Source organism: Silurus meridionalis, chromosome 2 (assembly GCF_014805685.1).
Source record: "Silurus meridionalis isolate SWU-2019-XX chromosome 2, ASM1480568v1, whole genome shotgun sequence".
Lineage (NCBI taxonomy): Eukaryota > Metazoa > Chordata > Actinopteri > Siluriformes > Siluridae > Silurus > Silurus meridionalis.
In genome coordinates this window covers 8,469,340-8,491,479 of record NC_060885.1, presented here as the reverse complement: position 1 = coordinate 8,491,479, position 22,140 = coordinate 8,469,340, and the positions used below count along the sequence as shown (strand labels likewise).

At 35.4% G+C, this 22,140-nt stretch overlaps 2 protein-coding genes across 7 annotated transcripts; both read right to left on the bottom strand.

Annotated features, from left to right (window-relative positions):
- Positions 1-302: 302 nt before the first annotated feature.
- LOC124395536 (GTPase IMAP family member 7-like) lies at positions 303-5,512 on the bottom strand. 2 transcript variants are annotated; one of them, XM_046864112.1, is made up of 5 exons: positions 5,422-5,480; positions 2,792-2,880; positions 2,640-2,689; positions 2,369-2,402; positions 303-2,286 (listed from the first exon to the last, which is right to left on the bottom strand). In XM_046864112.1, exon 5 carries the CDS (start codon positions 2,258-2,260, stop codon positions 1,409-1,411), a length of 852 nt encoding a protein of 283 aa, XP_046720068.1. In that variant the 5' UTR covers positions 2,261-2,286; positions 2,369-2,402; positions 2,640-2,689; positions 2,792-2,880; positions 5,422-5,480; the 3' UTR covers positions 303-1,408. The 2 variants fall into 2 exon arrangements, with proteins under 2 accessions (XP_046720068.1, XP_046720058.1); XM_046864102.1 differs by lacking the exon at positions 2,640-2,689 and having other exon boundaries at positions 305-2,286; positions 5,422-5,512.
- A 12,192-nt stretch (positions 5,513-17,704) lies between these two features.
- On the bottom strand, positions 17,705-20,870 carry zgc:194443 (uncharacterized protein LOC100170776 homolog). 5 transcript variants are annotated; one of them, XM_046864143.1, is made up of 5 exons: positions 20,512-20,869; positions 19,654-19,742; positions 19,210-19,259; positions 18,388-19,132; positions 17,705-18,032 (listed from the first exon to the last, which is right to left on the bottom strand). In XM_046864143.1, exons 1-5 carry the CDS (start codon positions 20,516-20,518, stop codon positions 18,027-18,029), a joined length of 897 nt encoding a protein of 298 aa, XP_046720099.1. In that variant the 5' UTR covers positions 20,519-20,869; the 3' UTR covers positions 17,705-18,026. The 5 variants fall into 5 exon arrangements, with proteins under 5 accessions (XP_046720099.1, XP_046720080.1, XP_046720119.1 ...); XM_046864154.1 differs by lacking the exon at positions 17,705-18,032 and adding an exon at positions 19,502-19,551 and having other exon boundaries at positions 18,056-19,132; positions 20,512-20,532; XM_046864124.1 differs by lacking the exon at positions 17,705-18,032 and having other exon boundaries at positions 18,055-19,132; positions 20,512-20,870.
- Positions 20,871-22,140: the final 1,270 nt, after the last annotated feature.

The following is a 22,140-nucleotide window of genomic DNA, read 5'->3' as shown; positions in this document are numbered from 1 at the left end:
TTCCCCCCCAAAGGAGATGTGGTAATTACCTAAACTTCAGACTGGAATCATGACTATTTTTAATATTTAACCGTTCTGTCTTTCATTTTTTTTTACATGGATTTTGCATGGCAGGTTTGTTCCATTACTTTTGCATCTTCTAATATTTTTGAGAATTGCTTCCTTGGTAACTTTTTTCTTTTGCAGTCCCTGTTTTTTGTGACTGATTCAGTGCTTTTTGTTTGTGTCCACCTGTATGTCCAGTGCATGTTTTTTTTGTCTCCTCAGTGTCTTTTATATGAATTAAACATAAGCTCTGTGTTTGCATCCGTGTAATTACTGTTTTAAGTAACCCCTGTTAGGGTTGAGACTCAAAACAGGGTTGGCTATGTGAGACAGGTTGCCCCTTATATTATTCATTAGCAAGAAAATCACAAGCAGTCTAAAGTCCATAAACAAAATGTCCACAGATCAAAAAGTGGAATACAACTCACAAATACTAAAACAAGAGTTTGCACCAAAATATTTACTAATGAAATCTATTAAAGTAAAAAGGGTAAACAATTACACTGGAGTAATTCATGAAAAGACATGGGAAACAAAACACAAAAGCCAGACTGCCTGAACTAACAAGGGGAACTTGTACACTGAGGGTGATTGATGGCAGGTGGAAACAGTTAGACAATTAGTACTCGTGTAAGGGCAAATGATAAACTGGTGACATCTAGTGGGGCAACGGAAGAAGTCCTGACAGTGACCCTGAAATCCTGATAATATTAGTAGCATACTCTTAGTAAAGGGAAATTAAGGTCATTTTTGGATCAGCTGGAAAGGTGCTTATATAATTTCCCCCTTTACATTTACATGTTATTGTGGTCACATCCATGTTGGGCCAATGTACAGAATCAGAATCTGGAAAAATGTTTTATTAGCCAAGCAAGATTTCATTTACATGCAGTTTACCTTAACATTTAACATAAAGGTCACTGTAATTAAACATATAATACAATAGAACTATAGACATACACAATAAACAAACCTTTTTGCATTTATAGAAATACAGTTAGCTTTTTCTACTTGTCTCTATTCACTTTTATAAATGAACATCATCTAGAAGATATGGTTTTTCATCATCAGTGTCAATACTAGGAAAAAAAGTAAAAGTATCAACTTTTTATTTGTTTATTTATTTAACTATTTATCAACATTATTATAAGTTATTACAGCATTATCATAGTTCATTAATGTTTAATATGATTTTGCTGTATATTAAACCACTTAAAAGTAATCAATTTAATTGTGAATTTGAAATCACGCTACATCTAGAAGCATCATTGTATTTTATTGAAAATCTGTGATCTCACTCTTACACAATTAGTATAAATAAATAAAAAAATGTTGACACCTTAAATGTACAACTAATATAAAATTACTTTAAAAGCAAATCCAATCTTAGAGCTTGTTTAATCAGATTACGAATCTTTGTGTAAACTGCATTTAAAAACCTGCCTATCTTTTCAAACAGTGAGGTGTTTTTCTCAGCCATCAATCTTGCCAGCAATGCTTGTTCCCATTGAAATTTTTTTATTTCTATCTCAAATGCTTCTCCCTCAAACTTCTTCCTCAGCTCTTCTATCACCTTCTGTCTCTGTGCTTCATTCTCTTTCAGGATTCGTTGTTTCTCTGCTTCTATTGCTCTCTCTGCCTCCTGAAGCATTTCTGTAGTGTAATGTCCTCCACCATTTAAAGTGACCATCGTATCAATCTGGTCGAGGAGTTGGATGACTTGTCCTCGATTCTGATCTTCATTATTAAACATATGGTATCCACCTTTGCATTTCTGGAGGAAATTCAGAAGCTTTGTATTGTTGCGTACAAACTGATGAATAGTTTTCCCCTTTAGCTGATCTCCATGAGTAAATAGAGCCATAGTGTAACTGGAAGATCTTTCCCCAAAAATTGCTTGAAAAATCTCAACAGTTTTTTCATCCTCCTCTGTAAAACTGCCTATTTGAATCACAACTAAGAGGACATGAGGTCCTGGAGCAGAGAATGGAATGCACAGCCTAATCCGATTAATCACCTCATCTGCAGATAACTGAGTGTCAAACAGACCTGGGGAGTCGATAACAAATACTTTTCTGCCATGTATATTTCCATCTGCTTTTTCACACTGTGTGGTTACAGACGAAGAAGATATTTCAGATTTAAAAGCCTTATTTCTAAGTATGGTGTTTCCTGTTGCACTCTTGCCCACACCGGTTTTTCCGATTAGCAACATCCGAAGATCATCACTGAATTCTGTAACTATAGAACATAATATAATTTCATTTATTAATATTATTATTTTTTGTTACTATTTTTGCTAATGTTACTGTACAGTACATACCTTCTTCACTTAAATAATTGTCCTGTTTAAAAATCTGTGGGGACAAAAGGCATTTAGTGTGGTCTATATTATACGTGTACAATTCAATATAAAAATACAATGTACAAAAATCTTGCATATACGATTGGGGGAAATCTGTCAATCAACAGTCAATCAACTTGACATTAGCTTATTATACTCTATAATGAAATTCTTTTTGACTGTTATATTTTGGATAAATTTGATGTTTGAGGAAGTATGCAGACACTTTCATAAGAAAAAAAATCAATACCTGCTGTATACTCTTTGATGTTATGCTTAATCTACTTTTAGATAGTTAGTCTACAATAGAAAACAAAAATTTAAAACTTTACTCTTAAAAAGAGACGCATTATATTATTATAATTATTAGAGTATTATATCATTTGTGAGATTTCAGCTTACCTTAATCCCAATAGCTACCACACCCACAAAACATGTCAGAAGCAGGAGCTTAGAAGAAAGAAGGCAGGCCATGTACTGCTTTAATCGTCCTGAAAAATTTTACATTATGGCTTATTCAAAACTTTTGATATCTTACCATATGACCATAAGGTGAGATATTTAGATGCAAACACCACAATAAGTTCAAGTTTAAGTTCAAGTTTAAGTTCACATACACCAGGGGTGGCCAACCAGTCAAGAGACAAAGAGACACATTTTTTACTGTGTTACCGGAAAGAGCCACATCATACACATGGGCACATACGATAATCACCCATCCCTTCCTCACACACACGCACGCACGCACGCACGCACACACGCGTGTCTCTAGGTTATATGGTAATATGTTTTTTTCTAGGTGCGTGTTCGCTTCGCATGAGTTCATTACAGTATTTTCGTCAAATGCGCATGTGCGTAAAATGAAAATACCGCAAAGTTTCCCGGTAGGGGCAAGATCATTTAAGTCAGGGGTGTCAAACTCAGGCCCGCAAGATCATATCAAATGTGTATTAGAGCTAATACTACAAATCCCAGAATGCTTTGTTAGTGCGTTGACGCGTCAGTCGAGACCGCTGAAAAACTCAGCGCTGGATTTACCAACTTTGCGAAGTACGACTGTGTGTGTGCTGCACAGTTTCCATGTTTCTCCCCGACATACTGTTCAGACTCCGTGCCCAAGCTGCTCAAACACTCTCTGTGTTCAGCAGCACATATCTGTGTGTGTAACTGTTCTCTTTAATGAAGATGAACAAAACACCATTTAGGAGTCTCACTGATGAACACCTTTACTCAATCCTGAAGATTTCCTCACCTCAGAGAATAAACCCCAGACATGATGCACTTGTATCTAAGAAGAGATGCAGGAATTTGACTTCAACCAATCAGTGTCAATCAGAGTGTATACACTGAGCTTGAATAAATGTTGTCTTTATGCACTTTTGTACTCCAAGGCATGGACTGTTAATAGTTGAAAGATTGATGAAAGGCTAGAGAGAGAGAGAGAGAGAGAGAGAGAGAGAGAGAGAGAGAATAAGAAACGAATACCACTGATGTTTTATTTCTAATTTAATTTCTCATCTGTTTATAATATAAAATTTTGTTGTTTCAGATTCAATGTTAATGAAAAACTAAAGTTTGTTTCCATATGGAAAGGGTCAATATTACCTATCTGGATAGAAGGAAAACATGCACAATTGCAGTACATTTTTCAATAAATATTGAGTTTGGCCCTCGTCCCTCGGCCCTCAACCTCGTCCCAGTTTTTAATTTCGGCCCACTGTGAATCTGAGTTTGACACCCCTGATTTAAGTCTTACAATACCGTATTGAACTCAAGCAAAGCGAACACGCACATTAAACAAAACACAAACACAATCTTCGATATGAACGTAAGAGCCGCATGAAACCAGGCATAGAGCCGCATGCGGGTTGGCCACCCCTGACATACACATACATAAAGAGTACGACATGCAGTGAAATGATTTATACGACCGTCCGACATTTAAGCATGAAAAAGGAATAGAATATTAGGATAAAAAATAAAGATAAAGTAGATAAATAAAAAAGTATAAACTAAAGAAAATATAGAAAATATGTGTATATACATGAATCTAGATGGAGATGAATGCTTATGGCAGATATTGACAATACACATTAAAGTGATTTAGTGTCAATGTGCAGTATAGCGTGGTATAAAGTTACAAAACCATTGACAATTTATGAATGACAACCATTCATACATTTTCTTATTAGAAATTAACAGTTAAACACAACTAGGTATATTTAAAGTAGGGATGCACCGAATATTCGACCACAGAAAATTTTCGGCCGAAAATGGCCCAAAAGTGCATTTTCAGTTTGTTGTGATGACGCAAACAGAAACCGCTGCCTGCACGTGCATGTCTAAAACAACATGTCTGTGGTGTGGACGTATTTCAGTATATCTGAGAAAGACCCACGGATAGCGATGTGCAAAACATCTGTCTGTGAAAACTTTCTCCACGTCGGGTTTAATTTATCACCTGAAATCCAAACATCCCGATCGCTATGCTGAATATGAGAAAACGCGGCACAGAAAAGCAAAACCCCTCCGAGCATGCGCACTCCGTCTGTGGCGAACGTTTTTAAAAAGGCAGGAAGTTTCCCAGTGATAGTGTTGTATTGTATCTTTAAGCAGTTGCACTTGTTCTGAATGCACTTTGTTTTTATGAAAGAACATATTTAATTTTACAACCTTTCAGCAGGCCAGAGGGCCTGTACATTATTATTTAATGTACACATGAGTGCATTTAAGTTAAACATTTAAGTTAGAATTTTTATTTATTTTATCCTGTGCATTGTTGCAATGTGCTATAAATAAATATTTTCATAATTTGTAATTGATTTATTCTTTGAATCTTTAATATTTAATTTATGCAATTGAAATGCCTTGATTTTAGTAAGTTTAGTACACAGTCATAGCCATAAATGCAATGGTAATAATAATTGGCATAATATCTTTCGGTGTTTCGGTTTTCGGCCAAGAATTTTCATTTCGGTGCATCCCTAATTTAAAGAAAGTGACAATAAAATATTTTTAGATTTATGACTCACCTGCCATCTTGCTTATGTATGTTGAAGTCTATTTAATCTAACTGTTCACTGTTTCTCAGAGCATAAGTTTTGTTTTACCCGGAAAACTCAGTTTCGCTTTTGAGCAATTGCCCCTCCTATTATTGGCACTTGGCCAAGACTTGAAAAAAAATCAGTCTGCTTTTGTTTTGTGAGAAAATGTATTAATTCTTAATGTTATGTTAACTATGGCAGTCTTTTATTACGATTATAAAATTGAAATTAATGATTAGTTGCTAGAAATTCCTAGCTCTGAAACCTTTTTGGCCATAATTTCCTAATGCTATACATTTTAATGCTACAAGTAGATGTCAAGTCAAGTCAAGTCAAGCTTATTTCTATAGCGCTTTTCACAACAGACATTTTCTTAAAGCAGCTTTACAGAAATCAACAGTTAAGGTGAATGGTGTGTATTTATCCCTGATGAGCAGTTTGATCATAAATCTTTCAACAATACAGAACACTGGGGAGTGAGAACTAACATGAGCACTGGAGTATAAGATTATAAGTAATGTTCTTTCTACAGTCTTATACAGACTTTATGGTTATAAAACTAGGAGCTACTGAGCTCAACATTTGTGATCATCACAGATCCAGCATCAGCTTCTCCATGCCAGAGCCTTTAAACACTCCAGGAGGTCCAATGTCAAAACAACACACATGTAGTGGGATCCAATTGGCACTGGTACGTCTCTAGATGGTTCGGGATGTTCGGTATCTACTTCTTCAAAGGTCCATAATCTTGATGATGTGGGACGTGACTGGAGCTGGCCAAACCTCAGGATGCCTCGGGATGGGGAGAGAAAGAGAAACAGTGGAGAGAAATTAGCGTAGCTACTGTTCATGATATTAACAGCACAAGCTGATAATGTGCATGTGATCATATGTTCTGGAGCACAAGGTTATGATGTGATAACGGTGTTATATATAGATGTGTGAATAACAATTAAAATAATTAGTGCAGACAGCAGAATCTGGTAAATCTCAGGAAATTTGTTGTATGCTTTTACATGATGACTACTACTACTTAATAATTATAAATTATTTATTATTGTTTTTGTATTATTTATTATTATTATTATTATTATTATTATTATTATTATTATTATTACTACTACTATTACTACTACCACTGCTACTAAAACTAGTGCTTATACTACTACTAACAATAATAAGCAATGAAGATTACCTCATTAAAAATGTAAATGATATACTGGTAGTAAAACATGCAGAAATAATAGTAAGCAATTTTAAGAAAATAAATTTAACTTACCAGTAAAACTTTAAACTGCCTTATTGTTCTCATTTTTCATCCCACTCATTTTACTGGTGAGATATAATGTTAATCTGTGCTGAAAGTCAGTGGTATTTGTTTTGTGTTGCTGTAGCAGATAGTTTACATACTCTGATTATAACACATAATTTTTTTTTATGAGCTTAGTGACGATCCATTATAACTATGCTATGTATATTATTTTTCTAGGGTGGATCTCTGAAATGTTTGTTAAGTCAAACTAGTTTAACAGATGGTAATAAGTAAGAATTATTTTGTGTTTGGCCATACTTAAGGTGTGGACTGTGTGCATACAATTTCTAGGGATTTTTCTTTATTGTAAATAAATCTAAAAATAACAACATTGAACTACTGTATTTGTTATTTCACTGGCAGTAACTGAACTGAGAATAGTGGGGTTTTTTTTCAGGATTAAAGCAGAAACGAGAGCTTTGCACTATATATTTTTGGGCAGGCCAGAATTCACCTGCAGTAATTACCAGACCCATATACATTATTTGACAGGGAACCTAATTTAGAACCAAGTACATAACAGCTTTGTTGTCATGGACCCACTATTAGTTTTTCTGATTTTATATTTTGTTTGTTTACTTGTTTTCCTGGTCTTTGTTTGCTTTTTTCTACACAGTCTCACCCCACATCGTCACATATCGACGTTGCCTCGGATGGCGTACACATACGACGCAGAAGGGAGCCCCTTTGCGTCGTTTTTTTAGATACCCGTCCTATACACTTCAATGCAAATCCCTCATCTTCGGATTGGGGTTAGGGTTTGGGTTAGGGTTAGGGTTAGGGTTAGGGTTAGGGTTTGGGTTAGGGTTAGGGTTATGGTTAGCGTTCGGGTCATCTTCGGATTTGGACGCGCCCGGGGGACAACCAACGAATCGGTCGTATGTAGTGGACATTTCGTAACATTATTATTATTATTTATTAAATATAGTATAAATAATCCGATACACTTATTATTATAAATAACAAGTGTTTATTAATATAAATAATATTTATTATAAATAATAAGTGATTAAGTGTATAGGACAGCCATCTACGTTGAAAAGCGACGCAAAAGGGCTCCCTTCTGCGTCGGATATCTACGCCATCCGTGGCAACGCCGATATGTGACGATGTGGGGTGAGACTGTGTTGCTTTTTTCAGTTGTCGTTATTTCATTTTGTACTCACATTCAAACACAAATTTCTCAGTTATAAATGTAAAAGCTACAAAGTAGCTTTTGTGAATTACAGTTATACTGTGGTATTTTAACGTAATCATGGGAGGTAAGTAAGGAATATGAGTAATAAATTTTTATCTACAAATGTTTGCCATCTTATCTGTGATGTAAATGTTGAAGAGAACAAAACTCAGTTGCAGTGACTTATTATGGGCGAAAGGAATTCTGAGATAATGACTAGCATTCCATACTTCAATGCCTTGTGATTCCATCTGGAACTAACTTCACCAAACAACAGTACAATGACCCAAAGCATACATACAAGCTCTAAATGCATAATTTACAGATCAAACAGTCGCAGTGTTATCTAGCATGCAGTGGCCTGCCCAGTCACTGAACCTACTGAACTGCTTTTGGATGAGCTGGATCGCAATTTCAGAAATAATTTTTCAACTAGTACAGAATACCTTTGTCAAATTCTACAAGAGGCATGGCAAAGTATTTGAGCCAGGTTTTTGGAGAATTGTTTTTGGAGAATCGGTGCTGATACCGGTCTTTAAGCATAAGGGAGATGTGCAGACCTGCAGTAACTACAGGGGAATTAAGTTGATCAGTCACACCATGAAGTTATGGGAAAGAGTAGTGGAAGCCAGGCTGAGAGATCAAATCAAATCAAATCAAATCAAATTTTATTCATCACATACACATACATACAGGGTACTACATGCAGTGAAATGCTTATTATGACGGTCCGGCATGAGGGAATAGGATGGGGAAAAGATAAATAAAGTATAAAAAACTATATAAAATAAAATATAAGAATATAAAGATATAAAAGATATATAAAGATATATGTATGTGAGACAAAAAGAAAAAGACGTATATACAAGAAAAATGCTACAATTATTTGGTGGTTTAGATTGTCCATAGAGTGTTCGTGTGCGGTATGCTGTGGTGTAAAAGTGCGTAAGTGTCCGTGTGCGGTATGGTGTGGTGTAAAAAAGTCTGTAAGTGTCCGTGTGCGGTATGGTGTGGTATAAAATAAAATATAAAGTGCACTGTGCTGTGCAAGTCCAGAGATTAAAGTGTCGTGGTGCGAAGGTGAGATATGTATAGAGGGGAATTGTGATGATGGAGAGAGTGGGCCCGTTTTTAGATCCTGGGTGTTTCCTGGTTTAAACTCTGAATGGTCTGTGGGAAGAAGCTCCTCCTCATTCTCTCTGTGTTCGCTTTCAGGGAGTGGAAGCGTTTCCCCGAACGCAACAGAGAAAAGAGTCCATTGTTGGGATGGCTGAGATCCTTCATAATCTTCCTCTGGTCCGGCACCGCGTGCTGTAGATGTCCTGCAGGTCAGGGAGCTTGGTGTGGATGGTACGTTCAGCTGAACCTGGAGGGCTCGTCTGTCCTGCATGGTGCTGTTCCCGAACCAGGAAGTGATGCTACCCGTCAGAACGCTCTCAGTGGTGCAGGTGTAGAAAGTCTTAAGCACCTGTGAGGGTAGTTTAAAGTCCCTTAAGCGTCTTAGATGGTACAGACGCTGCCGGGCCTTTTTCACCAGGGTGTTGGTGTGACAGGACCAAGACAGGTCCTGTGTGATGTGAACACCTAGGTACCGGAAACTGTCCACTCTCTTCACTGGGGTCCCGCTGATGTTTATCGGTTGGTATGACCGCTCCTGCTTTGTGCTGAAGTCCACGATCAACTCCTTAGTCTTGCTGACATTCAGGAGAAGGTTGTTCTCCTGGCACCATCTCCTTAGGTTTTTAACCTCCTGTAGGTAGGCCGTCTTATCGTTGTTGGAGATCAGACCCACCACAACAGTGTTGTCAGCAAAGTTGATGATGGTGGTGGAGTTGGAAGTGGCCACACAGTCATATGTGTACAGTGAGTACAACAGGGGGCTAAGAACACAACCCACAACTCAGTAGAGCGGTTCTGGTGGAGAGAACGGGAATGAAAGTCAGTAGGAGTAAGACAGAGTACATGTGTGTGAATGAGAAAGAGGGCAGTGGAGTGGTGCGGTTGCAGGGAGAAGAGGTGGAGAAGGTGGAGGAGTTCAGGTAACTGGGGTCAACAGTGCAAAGTAATGAAGAGTGTGTGTTAGAGAAGTAAAGAAAATAGTGCAGGCAGGTTGGAGTGGGTGGAGAAGAGTGACAGGAGTGATTTGTGATAGTAGAGTATCTGCAAGAATGAAAGGGAAAGTTTATAGGACTGTGGTGAGACCTGCGATGTTGTATGGTTTAGAGACAGTGGCATTGAGTAAAAGACAGGAGGTGGAGCTGGAGGTAGCAGAGCTGAAGATGTTAAGGTTTTTGTTGAGAGTGACGAGGATGGACAAGATTTGAAATTAGTTGATCAGAGGGACAGCCCATGTAGGATGTTTTGGTGACAAGGTGAGGGAGGCGAGATTGAGATGGTTTGGACATGTGCAGAGGAGGGACATGAATTATATTGGTAGAAGAATACTGAGGATGGAGCCACCAGGTAGAAGGAAAAGAGGAAGGCCAAGGAGGAGGTTCATGGATGTGGTGAGGGAAGACATGCAGGTAGTTGGTGTGAAAGAGGCAGATGTAGAGGACAGGGTGGTATGGAGACGGATGATCCGCTGTGGCAACCCCTAATGGGAGCAGCCGAAGGAAATAGAAGAAGAAGTTTTTGAAGAAACTAACTGTTTACATTTAAAGACTATGTAAAGCTGTTATACCAAGGAGGGATTTTTCAATGAAAATTAAGTTTCTTTTCATTTATATATTTGTTTGTTCAAGTAAATCTTCAAACCGATAAATAACCTAGTTTTTTTTGCATATACTAGATGTGTCCAAACTTTTGACTGTACATAAAGTATAATATAATAAATAAATAAATAAATAAATAAATAAATAAATAAATAAATAAATAACAAATTTAAGTTAAACTCTGACAACTGCACAAAGATGTTCATAAAAGAATAAATAATAATTTCAAAAAGATTTATTTAGCGGCGAAGGAAAGAACTTTACAAGTGCATGACAAAAGAAACAAAATTATGTGTGGAACAAACACATAAATAATATACTTGGCATAACGACCTTGAGAAAAAACATAGGTAAAGATATGATATGTAAATATATTTTCTAAGGCACCAGGCTTTAATTAATACTTCAGCCTTTTATACTTAAACCGATTATTCTGTCTGTCTCTATTAACTGTGTAATCATCAAAGCTTATTGTTAACCTATAGTCCTAATGTAAAATCTATGGACAGAAATAGCAGTATCATCTAGCTCAGTTAGCCACATTGCATGGGAAATAACATGTTTTAAGTTTTATTTTCAATAATACATTTCACTTATGCTAAATAGCATTGTGCCTAATAACTTCCTTATCCAAAAGAAAACAGAGACTTCAAAGCCCCTGATGTGACTAATTGCTTTAAATGTATAGTGTTGTAGAGAGTATAAAAATTTGTTATTAGAAACAGATTCAGTATTTTATACAGATAAAGTGTGAGTAATAAAAACTGTACAAATGTGATGGCATCTTTAACTGTAAAGTAAAAACATAAATGACCTGATGCAGCTTTGATTCAGAACAATACATTTTGTAATTTTGTTAGTCTGGCCAGACATTACAGATCCATTATCATTAATGGAGAAAATTTTGTGAGTAATTATTTGGAACTGTGAAAATGATTAAAATTGAAATTTGAAACATGGCCTAGTGGTGTCACTCCAAAATACCAGAATTAAATTGTCAATCAAAATCTGAAGACACTGCCCAAAATAATAAAAGTAACCCTTTTCTGCCTTTTCTTTTGCTTCCTCTTGGTGTTGCTGAGTTTTCTTCTTATTTTCTCTATCAAATGCTTCTCCTTCAAAATTTTTCCTAAGATCATCTATCTCTTCCTGCTTCATTTTCTTTCAGGATTTGTTGTTTTGTTGTTTCCCTGCTTCTATTGCTCTCTCTGCCTCCTGAAGCATCTCTGAAGTGTAATGTCCTCCACCATTTACAGTGACCACCTTATCAATCTGGTCCAGGAGTTGGATGACTTGTTCTGGATTCTGATCTTCATTATTAAACATATGGTGTCCACCTTTGCATTTCCTGAGAAAATTCAGAAGCTTTGTATTGTTGCGTACAAACTGATGAATAGTTTTTCCCTTTAGCTGATCTCCATGAGTAAATAGAGCCATAGTGTATATGTACATAGTGTAGCCATAGAAACTCAAAAGCATTGCATTGCTGCGTACAAATTGTTGAATATTCTTTCCATTTAGTTGATCTCCATGAGTAAAAAGAGTCAATATAATTACACAAGAAATTATAGTATAGTATTATTTTGTATAATCATTATTTTGAATACAAGAGTTCAATTCAAAGATATTGCTCTTTAAAATAATAAAACATATGACTTTAAATTAGAGCACATTTTTGACTAAATATTTTAAAATAAAATACATTGAAACATTAAAAATGTAACATTTTCAGATGTTATGGTTTTTAAATTTGTATCTCATTGCTTTATCATTTAATTCTATGTGCAAATTTAACCCAACATCTAATATAAAAAATAAAATAGTAAATAATAGGATGCACTTGAGAAATCCAGAGCTAGTATATTACCTTTTATATCTGCATTATAAAGTAGACCTCAGCAGATCTCTTTTTTTCTCAAGCCCATACTATTTTTAGCATTTTGCAATATATGCCATATTTAAAATTTAAAGTGAATTTACAATGATTAATGTGATAAGAACAAGAACTTTTCATGCAAAGTCTAGCTAGATGTTTATTTCCTTGTTTTACATATTTTCAGCCATATATTCTTTTTATTTAATTAGTCAGTCTTTAAACTCTCCATCAAAACACTTAGTCCACGCTCTGAATCATGTGTAACATCCGGCTATTAGGCAAGTCGTGACGTCATCGTGTTGACACAGCGTCTTATTCCCTCAGGCGGGTTCATGATGAAGTTACAGCCTAATTCTTTCAAGTATTCTTGATCCATTCCCCTTATGAATTCCAGGCGCTCCCTGTTTTTGCACCAATGAAGTTGCTACCTTGGTCACTGTGAAGTTGACTTACATTGCCACGTATAGAAATAAAGCAATGCAGTGCATTAAGTAATGCATCAGTACTAAGATCATCTAGTACTTCAAGATGAACTGCTCTTGAACACATGCAAGTAAACAGAAGACCATATTTCTTCAGCTCTTTCCTTCCTTCTTTAATATAAAATGGTCCAAAACAGTCAATACCACTGTAAGTAAATGGAGGTGTAGTTTCCCTCCTCTTAGGTGGGAAATCGCCCATCCTTTGTTCCTGATTACACTTTGTTCCTGATTACACTTCCTGCACTTAATGCACTTGTAAATGAGAGATGACACTGATCCGGTATGAAAATCTGCTTTGTGATCCGCAGATTCAATTTGGCACTATGTTGTACATGGTTATTCTGTGGCAGCTTCTCTAAAGTGGATCTCTGAAACACCTTAAATTTTTACAAAAGAACATCAACCTGTTTGTAGAGCCAAACTGTAGTGACAGATAAACATTTAAATCATTTAACAGACACCATTATTCCAGAGCAACTTACTAACTGTTTAATTGCCTTAAAATAAAAATTTCATATTAGTCTAAATACTGTAAATACTGTAACCATTGCCATTGTTAATAAGAAATTTGTACACAAACTAACAAGTATAATGGCAGTGCCATGTGTTTCAGAACAATTTTCATTAAATTTTTATTGATGAGATCATTAAAAAGGCTAGTGGGATTTATAGGACCTCAAGAGATTCTCAGTGTGTGATAGGGAAAAAAAAGTAGATCATGAAGTAAATCTACACCAATTCACTGCACATCTCAACAATGATCAAACTGTATTGACATTCGGTGCCACCCAGATGAGGATGGGGTCACTTTTGAGTCTGGTTCCTCTCAAGGTTTCTTGGGTTTCTAACCTTTGTTCTCTGTCTCCGCTGTGATGGCATCGTACATGTGTCTCCCACGGAAAACTTTTATTCTGAGCAGTCAATAGATCTGCAGTGGTGGAAAGTCAGCAAAAGATTTCTATATTTCTGTCTCTATTTCCATATATGCAACATTGCATAATGTTGCATATATTCTACATTATATACACACACACACACACACACACACACACACACACACAAACACACACACATCTGTAGTGCTGTGCTTTGCATGCAGATGTTTTTTTTTTTTTTTTTTTTTTTAAGTGGTATTTTTTGCAGTTGACAAGAGCTTTTCACCAACACATAATCTACACTTAACATTATTCCTTTCTCCTTTTCCTCGACTATTTCAAAATAATAAGAATACTTCCATCACAGTAATGTAATTCTCTGGTTTGCCATCTCCGCTTCTGACCAGCTTCTGTTCCCGCGGCTCGCACGTATGAGTGCGCGATTCTACGTGACTACGTTCATTTTAATTTATTAATTTTTTTATGCAAAATAATTTAACTGAAAAGTAACTCACATTACTTTAAAAAAAAATAACCCAGATATGAATGTGTAAATTTATAAAGTAACGCGCTACTTTACTCGTTACTCCAGAAAAGTAATATTATTACGTAACGCACGTTACTTGTAACGCGTTACCCCCAACACTGCTCATCAGAGTGTTTTTCTGCATCATGTAATGACATTATATGTAAATTTTAGCAATATTTCAGAGAAAAAAGAGGGCTATCCTAATTATATTATCTACAGAAAAGACTGGAGTCAATAATCACGTCAAGGGTTTTTTATTGCTGCACATGGAAGGCAGAAAGACCTTCTAGAGGTAATATGTAATCAGAAAACTTACTTCTAGCTGCATGTGATCCATGTAAACATTCTACCTTCTTATCAGAAGTGGTAGAGAGAAGTCAACAAGCATCCACTGTCTAATGTCCTTCAGACATTCCTCAACATTTTAAGCAGATGTCTCTCATTTGGCTTTGCCAAAACATACAATTGTGTGTCATCAGTATTACAATGGAAGCTAATACCATGTTTCAGAATAATTTCACTCAGAGGTATCAAATATGAAGAAAAGGGCTAAAGTCAGTTTTTAATTATGAGTTAGATCAGGGGTGTCAAACTCAAATGAGGCCAAAATGAAAAACTGGGACGATGTCGCAGGCCAAACTCAATATTTATTAAAAATTGACTGCAATTGTGCATGTTTTCCGTCTTCCCTTTCATATGGAAACAAACTTTAGTTTTGCATAAGCATTGAATCTGGAACAACCAAAGGTTAATATTATAAACACATGAGAAATTAAATTTAAAATAAAACACACATCAGTGGTATTCGTTTCTTATGTCTCTCTCTCTCTCTCTATAGACTTTCTAATTTCTTTATAAGGTAGTCGTCAACTTACGACCATTCGACCATTAAGACCACAATCGCTAGCCGCGGCGTACGACAGTGCGTACCAGCTTCCGGCATAATTTCTCAATACTGTACATATAGCCTACTCTACTTACGACCAAATGTTACGTGTTGCGACCGATTTGTCAGTCCCAATCGTGGTCATAAGTCGACGACTACCTGTAATGTAAATCTTTTTTTTACAGGGCAACAACAAAACAACCAATAATAATAATATTTTCCTTCAATTAAAAAAAACAATCTTTCAGCTATTAACAGTCCATGCCTTGGAGTAGAAAAAGTGCATAAAAACATCATTCATTCAAGCTCAGTAGCTACACTCTGATTTACTCTGATTGGTTGAAGTCAGATTCCTGCATCTCTTCTTAGATACAAGTACATCATGTGTGGGGTTTAGGCTCTGAGCTGAGCATCATGTCTGGGTTTAGTCTCTAAGCTGAGCATCATGTCTGGGTTTAGTCTCTGAGCTGAGCATCATGTGGGTTTAGTCTCTAAGCTGAGCATCATGTCTGGGTTTAGGCTCTGAGCTGAGCATCATGTGGGTTTAGTCTCTAAGCTGAGCATCATTTCTGGGTTTAGTCTCTGAGCTGAGCATCATGTCTGGGTTTAGGCTCTGAGCTGAGCATCATGTCTGGGTTTAGGCTCTGAGCTGAGCATCATGTCTGGGTTTAGTCTCTGAGCTGAGCATCATGTCTGGGTTTAGGCTCTGAGCTGAGGAAATACTCAGGATTGAGTAAAGATGTTCATCTCCAGTGAGACTCCTGAGTGGTGTTTTGTTCATCTCCATTAAAGAGAATAGTTACACACACAGATATGTGCTGGTGAACACAGAGAGGATTTGAGCAGCTTGGGCACGGAGTTGGAGCAGTGTGTCGGGGAGGAAACATGGAAAATGTGCAGCACACACAGAGTCGTACTTTGACTTGATCGTGTCTCTACAGTGGAGTTCAATCAGCTCCATTTGGAGTTTGGTTGGTGCGCTTTCCACGTCAACCACAAACGGATTAGTGAGCAGTTCAAATCTGCATTTCTGTGCTTCAAAATCGGTAATTCCCCGTGTAAATTCAGCGCTGAGTACACGGAGTTTTTCAGCGCGGAGTTTCTCAGCGGTCTCGAATGACGCGACCGCGCACTAACAAAGCATTCTGGGATTTGTAGTATTAGCGGTGTATGCGTTATATACTGGCGGGCCAGCTTTAATACACATTTAATATGATCTCGCGGGCCAAATATAATTACACCGCGGACCAGATTAGGCAAAGAGAAGAGAATTTTTGTGAGGATGTTTTTAGAGGATTTTACCTGCCTAATTTTAATTATGGACTTGTTCCACTTTTGTTTTGAATTTCTGGGACCAGAGTTTGTTATATGATATTTTTGCTGTTTCGTGTTTGTAATTTTTGGACATCAAAAATAAAAATTCTAACGTTTCAAGTCTTTCTATGCATGTGTTCAACCCCTTCTGCACCCAGAGTCTGTGTCTGTACTTGTGTTCACACTCCCCTGTGGTAGACTGCTGGGGTTCCCCCAAAGGAGATGAGGTAATTACCTAAACTTCAGATTGGAATCATGACTAATTTTTAATATTTAATAGTTCTGTCTTTGCTTGTTTTTTTAAAGTGATTTTGCATGGCAGGTTTGTTCCATTACTTTTCCATCTTCTAATATTTTTGAGAATTGCTTCTTTGGTAACTTTTTTCTTTTGCAGTCCCTGTTTTTTTGTGAATGCTTCAGTGCTTTTTGTTTGTGTCCACCTGTATGTCCAGTGCATGCTTTTTTTCTTTCCTCTGTGTCTTTTATATGAATTAAACATAAGCCCTGTGTTTGCATCCGTGTAATTACTGTTTTAAGTAACCCCTGTTAGGGTTTGAGACTCAAAACAGGGTTGGCTATGTGAGACAGGTTGCCCCTTATATTATTTATTAGCAAGAAAATAACAAGCAGTCTAAAGTCCATAAACAAAATGTCCACAGATCAAAAAGTGAAATACAACTCAGAAATACTAAAACAAGAGTTTGCACCAAAATATTCACTAATGAAATCTATTAAAGTAAAAAGACTCAAACATAGGAAACAAAACACAAGAGCCAGACTGCCTGAACTCACAAGGGGAACTTGTACACTGAGGGTGATTGATGGCAGGTGGAAACAGTTAGACAATTAGTACTTAGGTAAGGGCAAATGATAAACTGGTGACATATAGTGGGGCAATTAAAGAAAGAGAAAGACAGAAAAGAAAACAGAGTCCTGACAGTGACCCTGAAATCCTGATAATATTAGTAGCATACTCTTAGTAAAGGGAAATTAAGGTCATTTTTAGATCAGCTGGAAAGGTGCTTATATAATTTCCCTCTTTTTGTTTATATAGTTTCCCTCTTCATGTTAACATTGTCACAGCCATGTTGGGCCAGTGTACAGAATCAGAATCTGGAAAAATGTTTTATTAGCCAAGCAAGATTTCATGTACATGCAGTTTACCGTACCATTTAACATAAAGGTCACTGTAATTAAACATATAATACAATAGAACTATAGACATACACAATAAACACACTTTTTTCCTGCTTTAGGCATTTATAGAAATACAGTTAGCTTTTCTAAGATTTTTCCACTTGTCTCTAGTCACTATATATATATATATATATATATATATATATATATATATATATATATATATATATATATATATATGTACAGTATAAATGAACATCATCCAGAAGATATGGTTTTCCAGCTTCAGTGTCAATACTAGGAAAAAAAATGAAAATATAGTATTAACACAACATTATTATTATAATTACTATTTTTATAGTTCATTAATGTTTAATATGATTTTGCTGTATATTAAACCACCTAAAAGTAATTCATTTAATTGTGAATTTGAAATCACGCTACTTCTAGAAGCATCATTGTATTTTACTGAAAATCTGTGATCTCACTCTTACACAAATAATGTAAATAACAACTGATATAAAATTACATTAAAAGTAAATCCGATCTTACATCTTGTTTAAAACAGATTACGAATCTTTGTGTAAACTGCATTTAAAAAATTGCCTATCTTTCCAAACAGTGAGGTGCTTCGCTCAGCCCTCCATCTTGCCTGCCGTTCTTGTTCCTCTTGAAATTCCCGTCTTGCTTTTTCAAATGCTTCTCCCTCAAACTTCTTCCTCAGATCTTCTATCTCCTTTTGTCTTTGTGCTTCATTCTCTTTCAGGATTCGTTGTTTCTCTGCTTCTATTGCTCTCTCTGCCTCCTGAAGCATTTCTGTAGTGTAATGTCCTCCACCATTTAAAGTGACCATCTTATCAATCTGATCGAGGAGTTGGATGACTTGTCCTCGATTCTGATCTTCATTATTAAACATATGGTATCCACCTTTGCATTTCTGGAGGAAATTCAGAAGCTTTGTATTGTTGCGTACAAACTGATGAATAGTTTTCCCCTTTAGCTGATCTCCATGAGTAAATAGAGCCATAGTGTAACTTGAAGATTTTTCCCCAAAAATTGTTTGAAAAACCTCAACAGTTTTTTCTTCTTCCTCTGTAAATCTGCCTATTTGAATCACAACTAAGAGGACATGAGGTCCTGGAGCAGAGAATGGAATGCACAGCCTAATCCGATTAATCACCTCATCTGCAGATAACTGAGTGTCAAACAGACCTGGGGAGTCGATAACAAATACTTTTCTGCCATGTATATTTCCATCTGCTTTTTCACACTGTGTGGTTACAGACGAAGAAGATATTTCAGATTCAAAAGCCTTGTTTCCAAGTATGGTGTTTCCTGTTGCACTCTTGCCCACACCGGTTTTTCCGATTAGCAGGATCCGAAGCTCATCACTGAATTCTGTAAATATTAGAACATGATATTACTTTCATTTATTAATATTATTATTATTTTTTTAACTATTTTTGCTAATGTTACTGTACAGTACATACCTTCTTCACTTAAATGATTGTCCTGTTTAAAAATCTGTGGGGACAAAAGGCATTTAGTGTGGTCTATATTATACGTATCCATTTCCATATAAAAATACAATGTACAAAAATCTTGCATATACAATTGGGGGAAATCTGTGGCCAGCAAGCAGTCAAACAACTTGACATTAGCTTATTATACTCTATAATGAAATTCTTTTTGACTGTTATATTTTGGATAAATTTGATGTTTGAGGAAGTATGCAGACACTTTCATAAGAAAAAAAAAATCAATACCTGCTGTATACTCTTTGATGTTATGCTTAATCTACTTTTAGATAGTTAGTCTACAATAGAAAACAATAATATAAAACTTTACTCTTAAAAAGAGACGCATTATATTATTATAATTATTAGAGTATTATATCATTTGTGTCATTTCAGCTTACCTTAATCCCAATAGCTACCACACCCACAAAACATGTCAGAAGCAGGAGCTTAGAAGAAAGAACGCAGGCCATGTACTGCTTTAATCGTCCTGAAAAATTTTACATTATGGCTTATTCAAAACATTTAATATCTTACCATATGACCATGAGTTCACATACACATACATAAAGAGTACGACATGCAGTGAAATGATTTATACGACCGTCTGACATTTAAGCATGAAAAAAGGAATAGAATATTAGGATAAAAATAAAGATAAAGTAGATAAATAAAAAAGTATAAACTAAAGAAAATATAGAAAATCAAATCAAAATCCAATCAAATTTTATTTGTCACATACACATACATACAGGGTACGACATGCAGTGAAATGCTTATTACGACGGTCCGGCATGAGGGAATAGGATGGGGAGAAAAATAATACATAGAAAAAGAAGACTGATAAATAAAGTATAAAAACTATATAAAATAAAATATAAGAATATATAAAGATATATATATATATATATATATATATATATATATATATATATATATATATATATATATATATATATATATATATATGAAAGAAAGGGATGTATATACAAGAAATGCTCATGGCAGTAAACGGTAAACAACTATATATGTATATACATGTTTCTAGACGGAGATGAATGCTTATGGCAGATGCTGACAATACAAATTAAAGTGATTTAGTGTCAATGTGCAGTATAGTGTGGTATAAAGTGACAAAACCATTTACAATTTATGAATGACAACCATGCATACATTTTCTTATTAGAAATTAACAGTTAAACACAACTAGGTATATTTAAAGAAAGTGACAATAAAATATTTTTAGATTTATGACTCACCTGCCATCTTGCTTATGTATGTTGAAGTCTATTTAATCTAACTGTTCACTGTCTCTCAGAGCATAAGTTTTGTTTTACCCGGAAAGCTCAGTTTCACTTTTGAGCAATTTCCCCTCCTATTTTTGGCACTTGGCCAAGACTTGTGTGACAGAGAGTCTGCTTTTGTTTTGTGAGAAAATGTATTAATTCTTAATGTTATGTTAACTATGGCAGCCTTTTATTATGATTATGAAATTGAAATGAATAGAGATACATATCCTATGATTAGTTGCTAGAAATTCCTAGCTCTGAAACTTTTTTGACCAGAATTTCCTAATGTTATACATTTTAATGCTACAAGTAGATGTGTGACTCACAATTAAAATAATCAGTGCAGACAGCAGAATCTGGTAAATCTCAGGACATTTGTTGTATGCTTTTACATGATGACTACTACTACTTAATAATTATACATCATTTATTATTGTTTTGTATTATTATTATTATTATTATTATTATTATTATTATTATTACTACTACTACTACTTCTACTATAACTAGTGCTTGTACTACTACTAACAATAATAAGCAATGAAGATTACCTCATTAAAAATTTAAATAATATACTGGTAAAACATGCAGAAATAATAGTAAGCAATTTTAAGAAAATAAATTTCACTTACTAGTAAAACTTTAAACTTCCTTATTGTTCAAATTTTTCATTCCACTCATTTTACTGGTGAGATATAATGTTAATCTGTGCTGAAAGTCAGTGGTATTTGTTTTGTGTTGCTGTAGCAGATAGTTTACATACTCTGATCACGACACATAATTATTTTTTTTATGAGCTTAGTGGCTACTTAGTGGCTATGTATATTAATTTTCTAGGGTGAATCTCTGAAATGTTTGTTAAGTCAAACTAGTTTGACAGATCGTAATAAGTAAGAATTATTTTGTGTTTGGCCATACTTAAGGTGTGGCCTGTGTACATACAATTTCTAGGGATTTTTCTTTATTGTAAAAGAATCTAAAAATAACAACATTGAACTACAGTATTTGTTATTTCACTGGCAGTAACTGAACTGAGAATAGTGGTTTTTTTTTTCAGGATTAAAGCAGAAACAAGAGCTTTGCACTATATATTTTTGGGCAGGCCAGAATTCACCTGCAGTAATTACCAGACCCATATACATTATTTGACAGGGAACCCTATTTCAGAGCAAAGTACATAACTGCTTTTTTGTCATGGACCCACCATTAGCCTAGCCTCTTAGTTGTTCTGATCTTATATGTTGTTTGTTTACTTGCTTTCCTGGTCTTTGTTTGCTTTTTTCAGTTGTCGTTATTTCATTTTGTACTCACATTCAAACACAAATTTCTCAGTTATAAATGTAAAAGCTACAAAGTAAATTTTGTGAATTACAGGTATACTGTGGTGTTTTAACTTAATCATGGAAGGTAAGTAAGGAATATGAGTAATACATTTTAATCTACAAACCTTTGGCATCTTATCTGTGATGTAAGTGTTGAAGAGAACAAAACTCAGTTGCAGAGACTTATTATGGGTGAAAGGAATTCTGAGATAATGACTAGCATTCCATACTTCAACGCCTTGTGATTCCATCTGGAACTAACTTCACCAAACAACAG